We start from the raw sequence: 22,401 nt of genomic DNA, 5'->3' as shown, positions 1-22,401 counted from the left end.
TTGTGTTTCTGTCACATTGTGGTTATTCCCTCAATAATTTCAAACTTTGTATTATTGTATTTGCTATGGTGATCTGTGATCAGAGATCATAGTTCGCTGAAAGCTTGTATGATGGTTAGCATTTTTTAGCAGTAAAGTATTTTTTAATTATGTTTTTTTAGACAGAATACTGTTTACATACTTCACATACTATAGTATAATGTGAATATAACTTTTATATGCAGTAGGAAACAAAAAAAGTCATTTTTACTTTATTGCGATAATCTATTTACCGCAATGGTCTGGAACCGAACCTGGAATGTATCCAGGGTGTGCCTGTGATTCTGACCATTAGTAGGTACTTTTAGATTTTCTGTGTACACAGTCATGCCGTCTGGGAATAAAGACAGTTTTACTTTTTTCTTTAATCTTTTTGCTTTTTCTTCCTTTCTTACTGTATTGGCTGAAACTTTCAGTGTAATGTTGGTTAGGCGTGAGGACGGTGGTCACCCTTGTCTTGTTTATCTCCAGGAGAAAGGGAACAAACTACTAAGCGTGATGTTGGCTACAGGGTTTTTGTAGATATTCTTTATCAGGTTTGCTGAGAATTATTATCTTGAGCAATACTGAATTTTATTAAATGTCATCTCTCCATTTGTTGAGGTGATGGTGTGATTTTTCTTCTTTCTGTAATATAGTGAATTATGTTGAAGCATTTAGAAATTTTAAACTGTCTTTGCATTCCTGGAACAAATACAGCGTATTATCCTTTTTCATATTTATCTAGATTTCATTATATTTGTTTAGGATTCCTACATCTATTTTATTTTTTTCCTACATCTATTTTTATGAGAGAATATTGTTTTCCTTTCTTGTAAATACCCTTGCCAGGTTTTGTATCAGGTTTATACTTACCTCATTAAACAAGTTAGGAAGTATTCTTTCTTTCTCTTTTTCCTGGAAGAGTCTGTGTAAGATTGGGTTTGTTTCATATTTGGAAGAACTATCTAGAGAAGCCATCTGGGCTTAGAGTTTTTAAAAAGGGATTTTAGTTTTAGAGTACACTTCTTTTTCTTTTTCTTTTTCTTCTTTTTTTTTTTTTTTAAGATTTTATTCATCTACTTGACAGAGAGAGACACAGGGAGAGAGGTAACACAAGCAGGAGTAGCAGAGGGAGAGGGAGAAGCAGGCTTCCCGCCAAGCAGGGAACCCAGTATAGGGCTTGATCCTAGGACCCTGGGATCATGACCTGAGCTGAAGGCAGACACTTAACGACCGAGCCACCCAGGCACCCCTAGAGTCCATTTCTTTAACAAATTCTACTTTTTTCCTTATATCAATTTTAGTAAATTACACTTCCCAAGGAATTTGTCCATTTCTTCTAAGTTATCAAGTTTATTGACAGAGTAATTGATAATGTCCTCTCTTTGTAATTTCTTTTGGATCTGTAGTAATGTCTCTTTTATTCCTATTATTATATTCTCTTTTTCCTTTGATCAGTCTTGCCTAATAAGTCTTCTCTCAGTTTTACTAATCTTTTCAAAGAACCAACTTTTGGTTTTGTTTAGATTTCCCTTTGCGTATCTGCCTTCTCTTAAATTGATTTCAGGTCTGTTTTATTTACTTTGAGTTTTTTTGTATTTAATTTGCTGCTCTTTTTTCTTCTTGAAATGGATTAGTAAATATTTTGTCTGGGATATTGGCTTTCCTTACTACATTATGCTGTATCAGCTATAGAAGATAATATTAAATTCTCAAAGCAGTACTTTTCTATGAGCTTTCCATATCCTCATTTCAAATAAAATACATTGTATAAGTGGGGTGCCTGGGTGGCTCAGTTGGTTGAGTATCTGACTCTTGTTTCTGCTCAGATCGTGATCTCAGGGTCATGAGATGGAGCTCTGTATCCTCAGGCTCCACACTCAACAGGGAGTCTGCTTGAGATTCTCTTTACCTTTGCCCCTCCCCCTTGCTCGTGCCACATGCACATGCTCACTCTCTCAAATGAATAAATAAGTCTTTAATTAAAAAAAATATGTATTATATATTTGATGTTTTGAAAGATGAGCCATGTTGCCATTGTGGTAGTAGTATACTTTATGCTTTAAAGATAAAGTATTTTTTACTTTACAAACAAACACAAATATTTTTTATTTTACAAATTTTTATTTTGTTTTAAAATATTTTTATTTTATTTTATTTTTTATTTACAAACATGAAAAGTAAATAAAATAACTAACAATAGACAAATAATCCAAATGTTAAAGTCTTTAGTCTGATTACCACATATTTGTAAATACGTGTGTTTATAATTCTTTAAAATTCTGTATGAATAGTGAAATTATAATCTTGAGCTAATTTAATTATAATGACATTAAGTTAGCTTCAGGGACTCAGAATTCGCTGAGATATTCAGAACTTCTGTGGTTGCTTTTTTCTTTCAGGAAGCTGCAGTAAAGGAAGAGGAAGAAGAAGTTTCTGACAAAGGCAGTGATTCTGAAGAAGAAGAAACCAATAGAGAATCCCAAAGTGAAAAAGATGATGGTAGTGACAGAGACTCTGATAGAGAGCAAGATGAAAAACAGAACAAAGATGATGAAGCAGTAAGACTTATAGGTTTAAATAATTAGAATTATATACCTCTGATAGTTACGTTTTTTGTTGTTTTTCATTTGTGTACTTGTTTGTATGTTTGTCTTAAACAATACCAGTATATTTTATAATCTTCTCTTATTTTGCAAGAATATGTTTGTGGGATGGTGGCCAGAATTATAAAAAAGAATAGTTTCTAACAAGGATTGGCTCTCTTAATTTTCTTAAATCTTAAATTGCTGTTAGTATAGGATGCAGATCTGAGGTGAAGTCAGTTTTGTGTCTTACAGTAATTTTCACCATTGGAGCTGAGTCTGTAAATCAATTAGGAAAGGTGGGTTATGGTCTAAGCAATTACTTAGAAGAGTCTTTCAAAAGTTCCAGGTAGTGTTTAAAAGTAAAGAAACATTATTGTGGATTCTAATCTCAAGAGGTTGGTTAAGGAGAAGACTAACATTTACAGAATGCCACCTTATTTCAAGAGGTATATAAGACATTAAGAAAAGGAGGAGTCTCTAAGGGACTTATTAAGATTGTGAGGGTAGAGAGAATAGAAAAAAAAAAAATCTCATGGTGTGGCATTAAGTTGTACCTGATTTTTGGATGGGCTGTAGAAAAGAGGGTTTGGTGGACAAATAATGAGTCCTTAGAAACTTACTGCAAATTGTCTGTAAACTGATCAACCATTCCTTTGTTTGTGTTGTTCTGTTTTTTCTGACTGGGCTAAAAGTTACCCTTGTGGATTAGGAGAGAAAAGGGGATTCCCTGACTAGCCTGTGAGGCACAGGTAGAGGCAAAAAAGAGGATAAAAAAGTAAAGGGCAAAGGATAAAAGTATAAGGAATTACAGGCATGCCTTGGAGGCTTAGTTCCAGACCACCACAATGACACCAACATTTCAGTAAAGAAAATCAAATGAATTTTTTGGTTTCCTATTGGATATAAAAGTTATGTTTATACTATTTTGTAGTGTAGTCTAACATACATGCCTTAACAACATACATGCTTTAATTAAAACATTCTTTATTGTTAAAAAATGCTAACCATCATCTGAGCTTTCAGCGAGTTGTAAACTTTTTGCTGGTGGAAACTCTTGCCTAAGTGTTGATGGCTGCTAACTCTTCAGTGGTGCTTGCTGAAGGTTGGGGTGACTGGGGTAGTTTTTTAAATAAGATGACAATAAAGTTTGCTGCATTGACTGTTCCTTTCACAAATGATTTCTCTGTAGCATGAGATGCTGTTGGATAGCATTTTATCCACAGTAGAACTTCCAGAATTGGAGTCAGACCTCTCAAATCGTGATGCTGCTTAATCAGCTAAGTTTCTGTCATATTCTGAATCTTTTGTTGGCATTGCAGCAGTCTTGACAGCGTCTGCACCAGGAGTAGATTCCATCTCAGGAAGTCACTGTCTTTGCTCAGCCACCAGAAGCAGCTTCTCATGAGAGTAACCTTTTCCCATGAGATGGCAGCAGTGCAGGCCCACCTGCAGGCACCACCTCTAATTGCAGACCTCTTGCTGTTCCTACCACATCCGCAGTTACTTCTCCCACTGGAGTCTTGAACCCCTCCAGGTCATCCGTGAGGGTTGGAATCAGCTTTTTCCAAACTCCTGTGAATACTGATATTTTGACCTCTTCCCATGAATCATAAATGTTCTTGATGGCATGTAAAAGGCCGAATGAGAAGATTTTCATTATACTTTGCCCAGATCCACCAGAGGAGTCACTCACTGTGTGTGGCAGCTATCACCTTAAAAAAAGTATTTCTAAACTAGTAAGACCTGAAAGTGGTAGTGATTCTTTGGTCCATTTGCTGCAGAATGGATGTTGTCTCAGCAGGCGTGAACACAGCATCAATCGTACTGTGTCTCCGTCAGAGCTCTCGGATGACCAGGTGCATTGTCAATGAGCAGTAATACTTTGCAATTTTTAGTAGTTGGTCTCAACAGTGGGCTTAAAATACTCAGTAAACCATGCTGTAGACAAATGTGCTGTCCTTCAGGCTTGGTTGTTCCATTTAGAGAGCACTTGCAGAGGAGATTCTGCATATTTCTTAAGGGCCCTAGGATTTTCAGAAAGGTCGGTGAGTTGTGGCCTTCACTGAACATCACCAGCTGCATTAGCTCCTAACAGGAGAGTCAGCCTTTTGAAGCCAGGCATTGACTTCTCTCTAGCTCTGAAAGTCCTAGATGGGCTCTTCTTCCCATATAAGGCTGTTCTTCAGTATTGAAAGTCTGTCCTGTAGTGTAGCCACCTTGGATTCTCCGAGCAGGATCCTGTGCAGAACTTGCTGCAGCTTCTACACCTGCGCTTGCTGCCTCGCCTTGCCCTTTCCTGTTACGGAGATGCCTTCTTTCCTTAAGCCTCATGAACCAACCTTTGCTAGCTGCAAATTTTTCTTCTGCAGCTTCCTCACCTCTTAGTCTTGATAGAGTTGAAGGGACAGATCCTTGCTTTGGATTAAGATTTGGCTTAAAGAAATATTGTGGCTAGTTTGATCTTCTGTCCAGACCCCTAAAACTTTCTCCACACGTGCACAAGTTTGTTTCGCTTTCTTACCTCTCGTGTCTTCCCTGGAGTGGCACTTTTAATTCCCTTCAAGAATTTTTCCTGTGCATTCACAACTTGGCTAACTGTTTGGCACAAGAGGCTTAGCTTTCAGCTTATCTCGGCTTTCAACTTGCCTTCTTCACGAAGCTTAATCATTTCTAGCTTTCGATTTAAAGTGAGAGACTCTCAGCTCTTCCTTTCAATTGAAAACTCAGGCTATTGTAGGGTTATTAATGGGCCTAATTTCAATATTGTTGTGTCTCAGGGAGGCCCAAGGAGAAGGGGAAGAGATGGGGAACAACCCATTGTTGTTGCAGTCAGAACACACACATTGATTAAGTTTGCCATCTTACGAAAACATGGTTCGTGTTGTCCCAGACAGTTACTGTAGTACATCAAAGATCAGTGATCACAGATTACCATAGCAAATATAATAAAAAGGCTTAAAATATTGCAAGAATTACCAAAATGTAACACAGAGACTCAAAGTGAGCAAATGAGTGTGGTTGGAGAAATGGCAGCAATAGACTTGCTCAACACAGGGTTGCCACAAACCTTCACCTTGTGAAAATCACAATATCTGCGAAGCACGCAGATGTGCAAAGTACAGTTAAGTAAAGTATGCTGTAATGTGGTGGGGAGTTTGCCATTGGGAGTGGTGGGGGAAAACAAGGATGACTTTTTTTTTTTTTTTTTTTTTTTATTTTATTTATTTACTTGACAGAGATCACAGGTAGGCAGAGAGGTAGGCAGAGAGGCAGGCAGAGAGAGAGGAAGGGAAGCAGGCTCCCCGCTGAGCAGAGAGCCCGATGCGGGACTCGATCCCAGGACCCTGGGATCATGACCTGAGCCAAAGGCAGAGGCTTTAACCCACTGAGCCACCCAGGCGCCCACAAGGATGACTTTTTAGCAGTTGCTGGCCCTTGACTGTTTTTGTACTTTGGGAATTAAATTGATTGCCAAGAAATTAAAGCCTATTAAGGGAATTATTTCTCTAGGCATGCTTTGAGAAAGAGTTGACATACTCCTTTCTGAGTATAGTATTAGAATTAGGAGAGGTGACAGACTAGTTTCTTTAGATACCAAAAATACATTCATTCAGTTGTCAAATAATTATACAAACAGTTATTCATTATCTGTCACACGGCAAGCACTGTGTTTGATGAGAGAGGAATGCAAGCCAAATGTAAAACAGTTTCTGCCCTTGAATGATAGTAGGCTAGTGCGGAAGGCAGACATGTAAGTAAACATTAGGGTACAAAAGAGATTATGCACAGTTTGTGCAAGGTACAGTGATAGCACAAGGGAGGGAATGATCAACTCAGTTGAGGGTAATTTCTGGTATTCAGGAGCTCCTGGTTTAGGTTTTAGCAGCTCCCGAAGAAATAATAGTAGAAATTTGCCAGGTTAGAGAAAGAGAAAACAAAAATCCAAACATGGTTTAGGAGGAGTGAAACAGCTTGGTGAGAATTCAAGGTAGTTTGAAGTGACAAGAATAGAAAGTGCAAAATAAATAATAATAATGATGATAATAAAAAAAGAATAGAAAGTGCAAAGAGACAGGCAGTGACAGGAGACTGAAGAGATTGGCCCAGGTCAGATCATGACTGTGTAGTTCATGCTAAAGGGCTTAGATTTGATTTATGAAATAATATGTTGTAACAGTTTTGAGCAGGGAAATGATCAGGTCTGTGGGACTGAACTCGGTGGTAGTTAGCATTGTCAGGAATAATAGCTGGAAGAAGGATGGAAACTCTTCAGTGAGAATAATTGAAAACATGCTTGATTTCAAGTGTTTGATTTTTACTTTACTAGGAGTGGCAAGAATTACAACAAAGTATACAGCGAAAGGAGAGAGCTCTCCTGGAGACCAAATCAAAGATAACACATCCTGTTTATAGTCTTTACTTTCCTGAGGTGAGTTATTCATGTTTTCCTTACTCCATTTACTTTCTCTTCAGGTATTTTTCAGTTGCTTGTTATCCCTCTATGGTGTATACTGGCTCAAATGTGCTAAAGATGACCCATTCTTGATAGGCCACATTTTGAAGGATACCTTTCAGTGCGAATCAGATTTAGTGAACGTGTCGTTTAATGGGGGGATTGTTAACTCTGTAAGTACTTCTGTGGTTTCCTGGGCTTCTGTCTTTTCTGTGCCTGGATGACTAGAGGTTGTGCTGATGATTTCTCTTTAGCAGTTCAGGCAGTCTTTCCGACAAGTGTGTATTTTGTCCTCATCGTAGGACTACATGGGTTTTGTGAATCCCTCACGCCTGTCAAGTTTTGGGTAGGAAGAAAAAAGTTCTTAAATATTTTTCTCATGGGTTTTCTCTGATGGTCCTATACTGGCCACCTGGAGCCATTACAGTTGCTCTGGCCCTCGTAATTGCCCCAGTCCATGGGAATAGCCAATGGCTGTGAGACCAGCTAAGTTTGTAAGAGTTGAGAGTGGCTGAGCCCCAAGCTTAGGACAGATTGATCAGTGATCTTTGTTCTCTTGTCCTTATTTGGTTTGTGCTTTTGGCCTGCTCAACTGTGGATGTTGAGTTTTTTGTCTTTCCAGTGAATTTGGGAATTGCATGAGGTTTTGCTTTTGCCACAGTTCTGTCTATGGCCAGAGGTCAAGAACTGGTTGTCTCTTAGTTCAGGGAAGCTGTTCCACAGACTGCTTCACAGCTTTGCCATAGAACCTTCTGCTCAGCACTCATGTTTGGCAGGTGATTTCATGTATAAATCTGCTTTCTGCTTTAGAATGTCAATCCAGAGTTGCTGGGGGCTGCCGAAGGCAAAATTCCCAAGTAATTTGGCTTCCCTAATAATAAATGAATGGCTCTGCACAGACTGTTGTTTTGACTTGGAAAGAAGTCAGCCCAGGATTCCATGTTAACGCGCTTGCTGATCTTCTGGCATGTCCTGAGCTTTAGCCCATCTGTTGAAGGCATTTTGCCCATTGCAGTAGTAGCCTGCCAACCCCAAGGCTCCTGAAGTCAAGCAAGTGAATTCCACTCATTGATTGGCTTTAAAAGTGCCATGGGATGTTATAAGCTGCATAATTTGTACCCTTATAACAGACCGTTCATTTTAGACTGTGCTTAGTTAATAAGCAAAACGTTCATTCACTGCCTTAGAACATTTAGCCTTGAAAATGCCTTTTTCTAATTTAAGCTACAACTGCACTGTACACATCTCAAAGTACCATTTATCAGATAAAATTTATTTAGGATTTTCCTAACATCTACCTGTCTACCTTCCATGTACCTTCCAGACTGCCCTAACAGCCTCCCTACCCACTTAAACTGCTTTAAGTTTTATGATTATAATTGACTTACATGTTACTGAAACTCATTCAATGGTGAGGAATCTCACCCAGCAGAAAAACTATTACATTGAAGATGCAAATAACTCATGTGACAACGTATTTTCCACTTTTACTATGTGCATCAGAGAGTCTGTGCATAAGTACAATGCCATGGATTGATATTCACTAGCTTCTTAATAACTATTCTTGAATGAATCTCATTTTAATCAAGTAACCTGGGAGATCAGAGGGAAAGACATTCTCTTAGTGAAGAGGTAAAGAAGAATTGCACATTCTTGAGTGCTTCTTATATTACATATACGTTCTGGTAATGAGATTTCAGACAATGAAATGTCAGAACTAAAATGATTCAGGTGTCTACCTCATTTCATTACTAATCATGATTATCATTTTTTTAGAAGATTTTTTTATTTAATTGACAGAGCGGGCTTGTGTGCACAAGCCGCGGGAGGGGTAGAGAACCAGGCTCCTGGCTGAGCAGGGAGCCCACGACAGGATGATGCAGTGCTCGTTCCCAGGACCGTGGGATCATGACCCGAGCCAAAGGCAGATGCTTAAGGACTGAGCTGCCCAGGCGCCCCCATGATTATTATTTGTCATGATCAGTATTCTAGACATTCTAACATTGCTGGTATTATCTCAGCTCATCCTCACAACATGTCCCGAGTTAGGCACTCATCATTTAACAGAGAAGAAAAGTGACATTTAGCGAAGTGAAATAGTCCAGGTCTGTGTGGCTTTGAAACAGGCATTGGCTAAACAACAGCCTGCAGACAAGTCAGCCTCCCTGCCTGTTTTACGAATGACGTTTTATTGGAGCACAGTCACACTCATTGTGTTCGTGTTACTGTGGCCGAGTTGAGTACTTGTGACTCAGACTCTGGCCTGCTTTGAGTCCATTATGTTTTTACCCACTTTGTGTGTGCAACACATGGAGACAAACACACATATATACACATATATCTATTGTGGTAGTCCCCCTCGGGTTAAGCAGAAGTTAGATTAAACATGTACTTCTGACTTACTTATTCTGCTTATTAATGTTGTTGTAGTGCTTTGAAGTTTACAGTTTTTAGTTGACCTTAGTGTAGCATTCTTAGAAAGATAATCAAATTTTAATGTCTTGTGGATAAAATAAAATAGGAAGTGCGAGTGATTTTGGCTTAAAAAGACATTTTCCCTATGATACTGTTTTCAGTAAAAAGTTTTTTTTTTTTTTTAACTTTCTTTTGGATAGTTGAAAATTTAGAACTGTCTAGTGTTGTTTTGGTTGAGTATTTACAATAGAATAGAGTTTGTTTATTCTTTAGTTCCAAAACATTTTCTTTAAGCCATTTTAGAAAGCTGTCTTCCCTGACCAATTCTTAAGCAGCGGATACCAAGAGATGACTAAGCAGTTATCGATGTGTCCCGCGTAGCAGTACTCACTGAGTACATTGAAGCTTGGTGCTTCCAGACTGTATGGACTTCTGTGGCAGTTTCTTTACTGACCTCTTTTTCTATTCCTAATCTTTTATGAGGTTCTACTAAAAATGCTGCACTTAATAAAATCATGTGCAGTGAAGAGTATAGATAGACTTTTAAATCTGAGATGCTCTATTATGAGTGATATATTTTAATGATTTCTGATTTGGTTGCCCAAGTCCCTTCCACTCCTACTTTCTGGCTTTTGCTTCTTACTAGGTAAGATTACCAAGATTATTTGCTAGATGATATTGTAGTGTGGTTTATAATGTTTTATTTTTTAGGCTGTCTTTTGTCATTTAAGGCTAATACAGGGGTTTTTAATACAGAGGGCCATCATTAGGACTTTTTAAGGGGCCATTTGAAACCCCCAAATTACATGCAGAATTCTTTTGGACAGCAGATCTACAAATGGGTAAGAATGATTTATTCATTCAGTAAATATTAAATATTTCTTTTGTACCAGGCACTGTATCTATGCTGGAAATACTGCAGTGATAAAACCAGAACAATACGTTTAAGAGGACACGAGGTAGAACAGTTATTTCTCTAGTTCTTTCTGATAATATAAACTTTTTTTTTCTTTGCAGGAAAAACAAGAATGGTGGTGGCTTTATATTGCAGATAGGAAGGAACAGACGTTAATATCTATGCCATATCATGTGTGTACACTAAAAGATACAGAAGAGGTAATTATCCAACAACATTATTTCAGTTTTTACAAACATATGGCATCTCACCATCATGCTTCTTCATAAAGTCTTTCTTAGAAGTCAGCTTATCGTATATGGCTTATTGTATTTTATTTGTTAAGGCACATTTTATAACTGTTCTTTAGTGTCTTTTGGGAGTAGCCGATTAGAAATTTATACAGTGTTGTTAGAGGTAGGCAACTTGATCAGTGTTCAAAACTTGTTTTCAACTTATTCTTGGGAGTTTTTACTGTTAGTGTCTGAGAACATACGCCTTTTGTTCTCCTGTCCAGCACTTAGTTGTATTTTACAAAAATTTATGATTTTTATCCTCATTGGATTAGTGCTAAGATAAATATCTTTGGTCTTAAAAACAAATTTAAGAACTGGTAATTAGATTTTTAGAGTGGAATTTTTGATTATGTGGTGTTATTCATTGGTAATGTCATCACTACTGTTTCGTGATGAGCATGTTTTGTTTATCTTGTTTTTCTTCATTGTTTCATGCTACTTCTCTAGAAAGAGCAAGGTTTTTTAGAATTTCAAGATAGTTCTGTGATACTGATTTTTAATCCAAAAGTATTTTTCCCCTTTTATAACCAAGTAGTGAATGTATGAAGTAGTTTGTTGTTGTTTATTTGACACTTAGAGTTAGTATTAACTTAAAGGATATTTCTTGGATAGAGCAGTTTTATTACTATTTTTTAAATTTAAGTTTTACCTATTTTTGAGCAGATAATAAATTCACCTAGTTAATACTTCATAAGATACACAAAAGTGCATCCATTGAAACATCCCTCTCAGTCACCCATTTTCCTTCCTGGAGGCCAATGATGTTAAACAAAATTTTTGTGTATTCCTCATGTAATACTGTATATAAATTACAAGGAAATACACATATGTATTTTCTCCAGTATTGCATACAAAATAGCATACACCTTACCTTTTTCTCTCTGATCTTTTATTTTAAAAAGTTTCAAACCTATAGAAGTGTTGCAAGCATACTATTATGAACTCCCATATCCTTCATCTCTATTCATCAGTTAACATTTTGCCTTATATTTAAGATGGTTTAATATCTTCCTCTGCATGTGTGCCTGTAGACATCATGACATTGTAACCCTAAATACTTAAACATGTATCTCCTAAAAACAAAGGTCATCTCCTACATAAGCCCAATAAAATTACTATATTCAGGAAATTTAACATTGATATGGTATTTATCTAGTGTGCAGTCCATATTCAGATTTCCTTAATTATTTCACTAGTATCTGTTACAGTTTTTTTTTTGTTTACAAAATTCAGGATCCGATCAAGGATCGGATGGATCAGGGATCGGATGGATCAAGGATCATGCATTGCATTTGGTTGTCAGTCTTCTTTATTCTAGAACTCTTGGTGTTTTGTTTTTAAATTTTTCATGCCATCAAAATTTTTGAAGAATCCAGGCAAAATATTTTGCAGAATATCCATCAATTTAATTTATCTCATTGGTTACTCATGATTATATTCATCTTAAATATTTTTGGTAAAAATACTACATAAGCAATATAACCTTCTTATGGGGCACATTATATCATTTTGCCCCACACTGGTGATACAATGATTAGACATTTAATTAAGGCTTTTCTCTACTATAAAAGGTATTTTTTCCCTCTAATCTTTCAGGTAATATTTGGGCACTATGTTAAAATTCTCTACTAGTCTTTTATCTGCTCATTTTAATATACATTGATGATTCTTGCCTTAATCACTTTTTACTATGCTACTTATACTCAGTGTAAGTATAAATTTTGTATCTCAGGAGTGAAACTGAACGTCTTCCAGTGTATTTGAGTTGTACTTATTTTTATGTCTGTTTTTGACAATTGTTCATTTTTGTTGAGTTATTGGTCTTTTAATTGGTTTGGGGAATTGTTTTAAATGTTACATCCCTTTTGCAGTTGTTTTTACCAAACAAAAGTACAAACATTATTTATTTGGGTTTTTTTGGTAGTGTGATTGAGTAATTTTTTCTTTTACGATTTCTGGGTTTTATGGTATATTTAGAAAGTCAAATTGTGAGATTAATGTTAAAAAATATTCCCATGAATTTTTTAGTTCATTTTTCCTAGTTGGTTGTTTTAATATATAACCTTGCCTACAAAATCTGGATTTTGGAGATTGGAGACAGATCACCAGAACATCCAAATGCCATCTTAATAACTTATTCTTCCTTTGTATGAGTGGAAACAAAATTTTTTCCTTAAGTTTTTATTTTAATCACCTGGTGCTCATCACAAGTGCACTTCTTAATCCCCATCACCTTTTCACCCATTCCCTGCCCGCCTCTTCTCTGATAACCATTGGTTCTCTGTAGTGGAGAGTCTGTTTTCCTGGTTTGTCTTTCTCTCTTTTTTACTCCCTTTGCTCATTTATTTTGCTCCTTAAATTTCACATATGAGTGAAGTCTTATGGTGTTATCTCTCTCTCTGACTTATTTCACTTAGCATTATACGCTCTAGCTCTATCTATGTCATTGCAAATGGCAAGATTTCATTCTTTTTTTGTGGCTGAGTAATAGTGCATTGTATGTATGTGTATACCCCATCTTTATCCATTCATCAGTTGATGGATATTTGGTCTGCTTCCATAATTTGGCTATTGTAAATGCTGCTGTAAATACAGGGGTGCATGTATCTCCTTGAGTTAGTGGGTTTTTTTGTTTTTTGTTTTTTTTTTAAAGATTTATTTTACAGAGAGAGAGAGAGAGAGCGCAAGGGGAGGGGCATAGGGAGAGGGAGAGAGAATCCCAGGCAGACTCTCTGCTGAGCACAGAGCCCAACATGGGGCTTGTTCCATGAACCTGAGACCATGACCTGAGCCGAAACCAAGTCAGATGCTCAACTGACTAGCCACCCAGGTGCCCCTGAATTAGTGTTTTTTACTTTTTGGGTAAATACCCAGTTATATGATTGCTAGATTGTAGGGTGCTTCTGTTTTTAACCTTTCGAAGAACCTCAGTGATGTTTTTCACAGTGGCTGCACCTGTTTGTAGCCCACCAACAATGCAAGAGGGTTCTGTTTTCTTCATATCCTTGGCAATACCAGTTGTTTCGTATATTTTTGATTTTAGCCATTCTCACAGGTGTGAGGTGATATCTCATTGTAGTTTTGACCAGTGTGTCCCTGATAAGTCATGTTGAGCATCTGTTCATATATCTGTTGGCCACCTGTATGGCTTTTTTGAAGCAATGTTCATGACTGCACCACAGTCGATACATCCAGCTACATCCGTTGAGCCATCTCTCACCAAAATGACTAGGAGGAGGAATGCCCAACAGAAGAAAAATTCAGAGGCTGGGCCTTCTGCAACAGAGCTAATGGCTATCGACATAGACAATATGTCAGGAAGGGAATTCAGGCTAACAATTACCCAGGCAATAGCTAGGTTGGAGAAAGCCATGGATGACAAAATGGAATTGATTAGGGCAGAACTGAAAGCCACCAGGGATGATGTTCACAATGTTCTCAATGAGTTCCAGTCTAATCTAAATTCTCTAAAAGCTAGGGTAACTGAGACAGAAGATGGAATTAGTGATCTGGAGGACAAACAGAGAAAAAGGATCAGGAGGAAGCCTGGAACAAACAGCTTAGAAGCCACGAAAACAGAATAAGGGAAATAAATGACGCCATGAAATGTTCCAACGTCAGAATTATTGGAATCCCTGAAGGGGAGGAGAAAGAAAGAAGTCTAGAAGATATAGTGGAACAAATTCTCCATGAAAATTTTCCCAATCTCGCGAATGGAACCAGCGTTCATGTACTAGAGGCAGAACGGTCTCCCCCCAAGATTATAGAATCTTGAAAGTCCTCGAGACACCTGATAGTAAAAATGAGGAATCATAATTGTAGACAGGCTCTCTTGAAGGCAGCGAGGACAAAGAAGCTCCTTACATACAGAGGAAAGCCCATCAGAATAACGTCAGACCTGTCCACAGAAGCCTGGCAAGCCAGAAAGGGCTGGCAAGATGTATTCAGGGCACTAAATGAGAAGAACATGCAGCCAAGAATACTTTATCCAGCAAGACTGACATTCAAAATGGATGGAGAGATAAAGAGTTTCCAAGACCGGCAAGGCTGAAAAGAGTATGTGACCACCAAGCCGACACTGCAGGAAATACTAAGGGGGGGGGTTCTATAAAAGAGGAAAAATCCTAAGAATATCATTGAACAGAAATATGGAGACAGTCTACAGAAAGAAAGACTTCAAAGGTAACACGATGTCAATAAAAACATATCTATCAATAATCACTCTCAATGTGAATGGCCTAAATGCGCCCATAAAACGACACAGGGTTGCAGATTGGATAAAACGACAGGACCCATCCATATGTTGTCTACAAGAGACCCATTTTGAACTTAAGGATACACCCAGACTGAAAGTGAAGGGATGGAGAAGCATCTTTCATGCCAGTGGGCCTCAAAAGAAGGCTGGGGTAGCAATTCTCATATCAGATAAATTAGATTTTAAACTAAAGACTGTAGTCAGAGATACAGAAGGACACTACATAATTCTTAAAGGGACTGTCCACCAAGAAGATCTAACAGTTGTAAATATCTATGCCCCCAATATGGGAGCAGCCAATTACATAAGAAAACTATTAATCAAGATAAAGAGTCATATTGATCATATTGATATGAATACATTAATAGTAGGAGATCTTAACACGCCTCTCTCAGTAATAGATCATCCAAGCAGAAAATCAATAAACAAGAGCATTGAATGACACATTGGACCAGATGGACCTCATAGATATATACAGAACATTCCACCCTAAAACACAGAATACTCATTCCTCTCAAGTGTGCATGGAACCTTCTCTTTTGTCCATTTTAATTGGAATACTTGTTTTTTGCATATTGAGTTTTAGAAATTCTTTATATATTTGGATACTAGTCCTCCCCCCCCCTTTTTTTAAGATTTACTTATTTGAGAGAAGAGGGAGCAGGGAGAGAAGCAGACTGCTGACTGAGTGAGGAGCCTGACACCGAGCTCAGTCCCATGAGCCTGAGATCGTGACCTGAGTCCAAATCAAGAGTTGGACACTTAATCAGCTGAACCATCCAGGTGCCCCACTGGTTACTAACCCTTTATCAGATAAACCATTTGCAAATATTTTCTCCCATTCCGTAGGTTTTTGTTGATTGTTTACTATGCAGAAGCTTTTTTATTGTGATGATGTCCCAATAGTTTATTTTTGCTTTTGTTTTCCTTGCCTCTGGAGACCTATCTAGAAAAGAGTTGCTATGGCCAATGTCAAAGAAGATACTGCCTGTCTTCTCTTCCAGGATTCTTGTGGTTTCAAGTGTCACATTTAGGTCTTTAATCCATTTGAATTTATTTTTATATGTAGGGTAAGAAAGTGGTCCAGGTTCTTTGGGCACGTTGCTGTCCAAAACCATTTGTTGAAGGGACTGTCTTTTTCCCACCAAATACTCTTTCCTGCTTTGTTGAAGATGAATTGACCATATAATTGTGGGTTTAATTTAGAGATTTTCCGTTCTGTTCCATTGATCTTTGTGTCTGTTTTTGTGCCAGTACCATACTGTTTTGATCACTTCAGCTTTGTAATATAACTTGAACTCTGGAATTGTGATGCCCCCAGCTTTGCTTTTCTTTTTCAGTATTACTTTGGCAGGGTCTTTGTGGTTCCATATAAATTTTAGGATATTTGTTCTGGTTCTGGAAAAATGCTGTTAGTATTTTGGTAGGGATTGCATTGAATGTGTAGATTGCTTTGGGTAGTATAGACATTGTAACAATATTTGTTCTTCCAATCCAGGAGCCTAGAATGTCTTTCCATTTCTTTGTGTCTTCAGTTTCTTTCCTCAGTGTTTTATAGTTTTCAGAGTATAGGAATAAACATCCTTGGTTAGATTTATTACTGGGTATTTTACTGCTTTTGATACAGTTGTAAATGGGATTGATTCCTTAATTTCTCTTTCTGCTGCTTCATTTTTGGTGTATAGAAATGCAGCAGATTTCTGTACGTTGATTTTGTAGCCTACAACTTTATTAGTTCTAGCAGTTTTTTGATGGAGTCTTTTGGGTTTTCTATGTATAGTATGATGTCATCGGCACATACTGAAAGATTTCTTTCTTACCAATTTGGATGCCTTTTATTTCTTTCTGTTGTCTGATTGTTGTAGCTAGGACTTCCGGTACTATGTTGAATAAAAGTGATGAGAGTAGACATTCTTGTCTTCTTCACGTTAGGAGCAAGGCTCTCAGTTTTACTCCATTGATGATGGTGCTAGCATTGGGGTTTTGCATATATGGCTGACCTTTATTATGTTGAGGTATGTTCCCTCTACACCTATTTTATTGAGGGTTTTTTTGGTTTTGTGTTGTTTTGTTTTTAAGTAGGCTCCCCACCCAGCACAGAGCCCAATGCAGGGCTTGAACTCATGACCCTGAACTGAGATCAAGAGTCAGACATTTAACTGACTGAGCCACTCTGGTGCCCCTTGTTGAGGGTTTTTATCATGAATGGATGTTTTACTTTGTCAGATGCTATTTCTGTGTCTATTGGAATGATCATATAGCTTTTATCCTTTCTCTTATTAATGTGATGTATCCCATTGGCTTGAGAATATTGAACCAACCTTGCAACCCAAGGAAAAAATCCCACTTCTTCATGGTGAATGATTTTTTAGTGTATTGTTGGATTCATTTTGCTAGTATTTTATTGAGGATTTTTGCTTGTTTTCATTAGAAGTATTGGCCTGTAGTTCTCTTTTTTTGTGTTATTTTCATTTGGTTTTGGTATGAGGGTAATGCTGTCCTAGAATGAATTTGGAAGTTTCCCGTCCTTTTCTATTTTTTGGAATTGTTTGAGAATAGGTAGTAACTCTTCTTTATGTTTAGTAGAAATCTGGTCCTGGACTTGTTTTTTGATTACTGATTCAATTTCTTTTCTGGTTGTCATTCTGTTCAAGTTTTCCTATTTCTTCCTGTTTTAGTTTTGGTGGGCTATATGGCTCTAGGAATTCATCCATTTTTTCTAGGTTGTCCCAATTTGTTGGCACATAGTTTTTCATAATAATCTCTTATAATTGTATTTCTGTGGTGGTGGTTGTTAATTTCTCCTTCTTCATTTGCAATTTTATGTATTTGGGTCTTTTTCTTGATAACTGGGTAGAGGTTTATCAGTTTTATTGTTTGATTGTTTTTTAAGGACCAACTCTTCATTTCATTGATCTGTTTATTGTTTTCTTTAGTCTTCTGGGTCATTAATTTGTTCCTCTGCTGCTCCCACCCTGCCATTCATTCCATCAAGTGTGTCTAATTTTTTTATTGAGCTCCTTATCTCTGCTCTGTTATTCCTTATCTCTGTGTTAATGGTCTCACTGAAGTCTTCCACTCTTCACTCAAGCCCAGTGAGTATCCTTATGATCATTGCTTTAGGTTCTCTACCAGGCGTGTTCCTTACATCTGTTTTGCTTAGATCATCTGCCATGGCCTCGTCCTTTTCTTTCTTTTAGGAGAGATTCCTCTGTCTTCTCATTTTGTCTGTGTCTCTGTGCCTGTTTCTCTGTGTAGGAAAGTCAGCTATGTCTCCTGTTCTTGAGAGTAATGGCTTTACTTAGAGGAAGTCCTGTAGTGCTCTACAGTGTAGTGTCCCTTGTTCCCTAGGGCCTGGCGTCTCCCAATGTGTGCTGTGTGGGCTTTGCTTTTGTGTTCTGGCTGCTTTATTTTTCAGGCCAGTTGTCTGCAGAGGGTCCCTTTTCCTCTTGGTGGGCAATGTTTGGTCCCTGGCCTGAATGTGGCAAGTTTTAACTAGGTCTGTTCTGGTCTGCTTGTGAAAGTCCTGTTGCCACCACTGTAGGAACTGAGGCCCTGCCAAACTTGGGGCCCACTGTGCTGGGACTGAGGCAAGTGTGACTGGGAGGGGTGGTTCCACTGGAGTACAGGTGTTTGGGGGCTTGGTGTAAGCAAGTTAGGTAGTGAGTATCGGCCCATCGCTGCTTCCTGCAGGTGGCCCTCTCTTGTGCTGAGGGGTGAGGGTGGGGGTAATGGCCCCAGGGTGGGGTCTCTCTGTGGTGCCCTCTGAGATGAGTGAATGCCCTCCCCACTGTGTGCCCCATGCACTTTTTCAGGTCGCTGTTTCCATGCTATATGTCCATGGACTGTTTGCCCTGCCTTTTCTCTGAGAGCAGCCCCAGTGCCCTCTGAGCTCTCCCAGAGCCAAGCACGCTGACCTTTAAAACTCCAGCCTTGGGGCGCCTGGATGGCTCAGTTGGTTAATTGTCTGCCTTCAGCTCAGGTCATGATCCCAGAGTCCTGGGATTGAACCCCACATCCTGCTTTCTGCTCAGCAGGAGCCTGCTTCCCCTCTCCCTGTTGCTCCCCCTGCTTGTACTCTCTCTCTCTATCAAATAAATAAATAAAAATCTTTAGTTTTTTATATAATAATAAATAAAGCTCCAGGCTTTAAGCCCTGCTGGTTGCAAGAATTCACAAAATTTGCTGTCTTGCTCTCTAAGCCCATTGCTATGGGAATTCCTTTTCCCCGTGCACTCCCCCTGTGTGCTAGGTTGTCTCATGCCCTTCTCTCCAACTGCTGCTCCCTCCCTGCTACAGTGGCCATGATCCATTTCTATTCCAAACTGTGTCTCTACACTCCCTACCTAATCTTCGACATGGCCTCTTCTCTCACAGCCCTTAGTTCTTTGATTGCCACGGTATTTAGAATGATTAGATGGTATCTAGTTGTGTTCATGGGTTGTTGTGAACCTAGGATTCTACTTCCCTGCCATCTTCTTTCCCTGGAATTGAAATTTTTAAGAGTTTGTAACTCTTTGTGTATGAAGCTTATGATTTAAAAGGAAATAAGTATCTTCTTGACATTTTAAGGCACTAGGCACATTTTAAAAAATTTCTTTCATTTGAGTATAGTTGACATACAATGTTACATTAATTTCAGGTATATAACAGTGATTCAGCTTCTCTATTTGTTATACTATGTTCACAATGAGTATAGCTATAGCTATTGTCTGTCACCATACAGTGCTATTACAATATTATTGACTCTGTTTTCTATGCTGTACCTTTTGGTTACATGACTTATTAATTCCATAACTGGAAGCCTGTATTTCCCATTCCCCTTCACCCATTTTGCTCATCCCCTCATCCCCCCAACATTCCCTCTGTCAACCATCAGTTTCTTCTCTGTATTTATAGATCAGATTCTGTTTTTTGTTTGTTTATTCATTTGTTTTGTTTTTAGATTCCACATATGAGTGAAATCATGTGGTTATTTCCAGCACTGGGCATTTGTAAAGGAAAAACTCATTTCTGTGTGTTTCTCATTTACTCACACTACTGTCACACAACACTTTTGACACCAGGTGTGTGGGTTTTTCCCCACACCAAGCAGTTGTCTCTTACACCAGCTGAGTGTCCTGCATCTTAGCTCAATGCTGGCACTATATATCTGGAGTTAGCATCAGATCCCACAGGGTAAAGGCTCAGTTCCTTAAGACTCCACCCCCCAACCCCTCACCACGTGCTTCAGAATGCCAGTTGCAAGTCTCAAGTTGTCTGTACTTCTACCCAACTGGCTATGAATTGGGGTTTCCATGACCCCCTCCTTGAGTCTGATAATTTGCTAGAATGGCTCATAGAACTCAGGGAAACACATTTACTAGTTTATTATTAAAGAATATAATAAAAGACCTAGATGATGTTCTTTCTTCCATTTCTCAAAATAAGGATTTTAAGTGCTGTTTTTTTTTATTCTAGGTAGAACTGAAGTTTCCTGCACCAGGCAAGCCTGGAAATTATCAGTATACAGTGTTTCTGAGATCAGACTCCTATATGGGTTTGGATCAGATTAAACCCTTGAAGGTAAGAATAATGACTCTTCAATAAATATGGTTGCCTGTTTAATGCATGCTTAATATACTAGGAAAGCATTTCTGGATCTGAAATGTAGAATAATGGAAAAAGATGTCCTCTCATACTTTGTATATGATACACTCAGTGGTCTACTCTTTAAATAAACTAAACTTGTTGAGTTAAAGGAGCATGATGCTTTAGAACCTTGAGTATAAATTTATTAGACTGATTTAGAATATTAAATATAGATTACTTAATTGATACTCCTAATATCCTCTAGTATGCTCTGACTTTACAGGGCCTCATCAACTGGGTTCTGGGTTTTTGTTTTTGGTGGTTTTTTTTTATGTTTGTTTTTTAGAAAAGTACACATATTTTCCCACAGATTCTGTTGGAGTGTTTATTAGTTTCTGAGATTAGTTTGTTTTTAATCATCTTACATACTTTAAGTATTATCTGAAGTACGTTCCTGTCAGTGTTTACCAGTTTCACTTGAAACCATAAAAGGCCTTCTGTTGTGTAAACGCTGTGTTGGAGTATTACTGTGTGGTGCACTGGAGTCCCAGAGTAAAGGGAGCTGGGAGAGGCAGGCCTGTGTTTTCCCGCAAGGGTGCCGTATTTCTTTCCATTGCTTATAGAATTGTACTTTATGAGTATGGAGGCTACAAAATACCTTTTTGAAAGTCATACTTGAGAGTTTTTCTTCTTTCAGCAGACTTATTAAGACACCAGACACACTAAGACATAACTCAGTGTTCTTGCTCAAGAATCACAATTAATCTTTCATTGTACAGAATTCATAGTATAGCTTCTATAGAATTAAAATGTCAAACCGTATTAGAAATTTGACTATATTCACATGTTAGTGGATTACCTTTTTATTTCTGGGACAAATATCTATTTTAAATATGTTAAATTTGGAGCTAACAACCATTTATGGTCTATTTCTTTATAATTGCTGTGGTCAAAGAAAACCTTTTCTTTATCAGATATTTCCCCAAATTTCTGATGTCTGCATTTAAATCTTCTTTGTAGTTGGAAGTTCATGAGGCTAAACCTGTACCAGAAAATCATCCGCAGTGGGATACAGCAATAGAGGGGGATGAAGACCAGGAGGACAGCGAGGGCTTTGAAGATAGCTTTGAGGAGGAGGAAGAGGAGGAGGAAGATGATGACTAAGCCGTGCTCTGAATGGACCACGTATTTGCAACTCTTTGCTGTTTCGGAAGTGTATAATAAACCAGAAACAGTGCAGAACTGATGCTGAGGGAGGTGTTAGTTCTTTACTAGAAATGGGTGCATAATATAACTAGGCCATGGGGAAGCCTTGAAAAACGCTTCAGGCTTGTTAAAGCCTTTCAGGTATGGGATGGTGCATTTATTTCATCGGCAAACGATAATAAACCCTTTGTTATAACTGTCCAGAGTGTGGGCTGTGTATTACCTGATCAATTTATGGTCCCAGTAAAAGTAAAGGTACATGAAAACCAGTCTGTAAGTGAGCAGTTTTTCTTTGTTTAGCTTTAGTTTTCAGCAAACATTAAAGTGTGATAAACACCACACAAATATTTTAAGTAACATCTGCTCAAGTTTTAATCTTTTGATAAGCTCTGTCATTCATTTATTGACATTTTGCAGTGATACAAGACTATTTATAACAGCTCCATTCATAGCTTTAAACTTTTTATTTTTACCTGTCTTGGTCATAAGTTGGCATTCTGTCACATTCCATATAATATAGAGGGCTACATTGGGGATTTTCCTTTTCTTAATTGCCCAGAGTTATCAGACAGATTATAAACATTGCTTTTAATGGCTTAAAACATTTTTAAGCCTCTATTTTAGCAGATCAGTGCAGGATCTAATTCTTTTTATAAGCTATAGGTCTAAAAACGATTGTGGGACCATATGTTCTCTGATGT

The 22,401-nt window shown here is 37.9% G+C and overlaps 1 protein-coding gene across 3 annotated transcripts in view; it reads left to right on the top strand.

The window, feature by feature from the left end:
• SEC63 (SEC63 homolog, protein translocation regulator) overlaps positions 1-21,741 on the top strand; it is a 71,938-nt gene extending 50,197 nt beyond the window's left edge. For 2 of the 3 annotated variants that reach the window (XM_032858257.1, XM_032858256.1), the window contains exons 18-22: positions 2,424-2,582; positions 6,937-7,038; positions 10,495-10,593; positions 20,384-20,488; positions 21,515-21,741. In XM_032858257.1, coding sequence (XP_032714148.1) covers positions 2,424-2,582; positions 6,937-7,038; positions 10,495-10,593; positions 20,384-20,488; positions 21,515-21,658 — 609 coding nt within the window. In that variant the 3' untranslated portion in view covers positions 21,659-21,741. The remainder of the gene's footprint in view (positions 1-2,423; positions 2,583-6,936; positions 7,039-10,494; positions 10,594-20,383; positions 20,489-21,514) is intronic. The other variant, XM_032858258.1, reaches the window with a different exon arrangement.
• The last annotated feature ends 660 nt before the right edge of the window (positions 21,742-22,401 follow it).

This window comes from Lontra canadensis, unplaced genomic scaffold (assembly GCF_010015895.1).
Source record: "Lontra canadensis isolate GAN:19392208 unplaced genomic scaffold, GSC_riverotter_1.0 scaffold14, whole genome shotgun sequence".
Taxonomy (NCBI): domain Eukaryota; kingdom Metazoa; phylum Chordata; class Mammalia; order Carnivora; family Mustelidae; genus Lontra; species Lontra canadensis.
The sequence above is the reverse complement of the archived record's forward strand: the minus strand, read 5'-3'. Positions and strand labels throughout refer to the sequence as shown.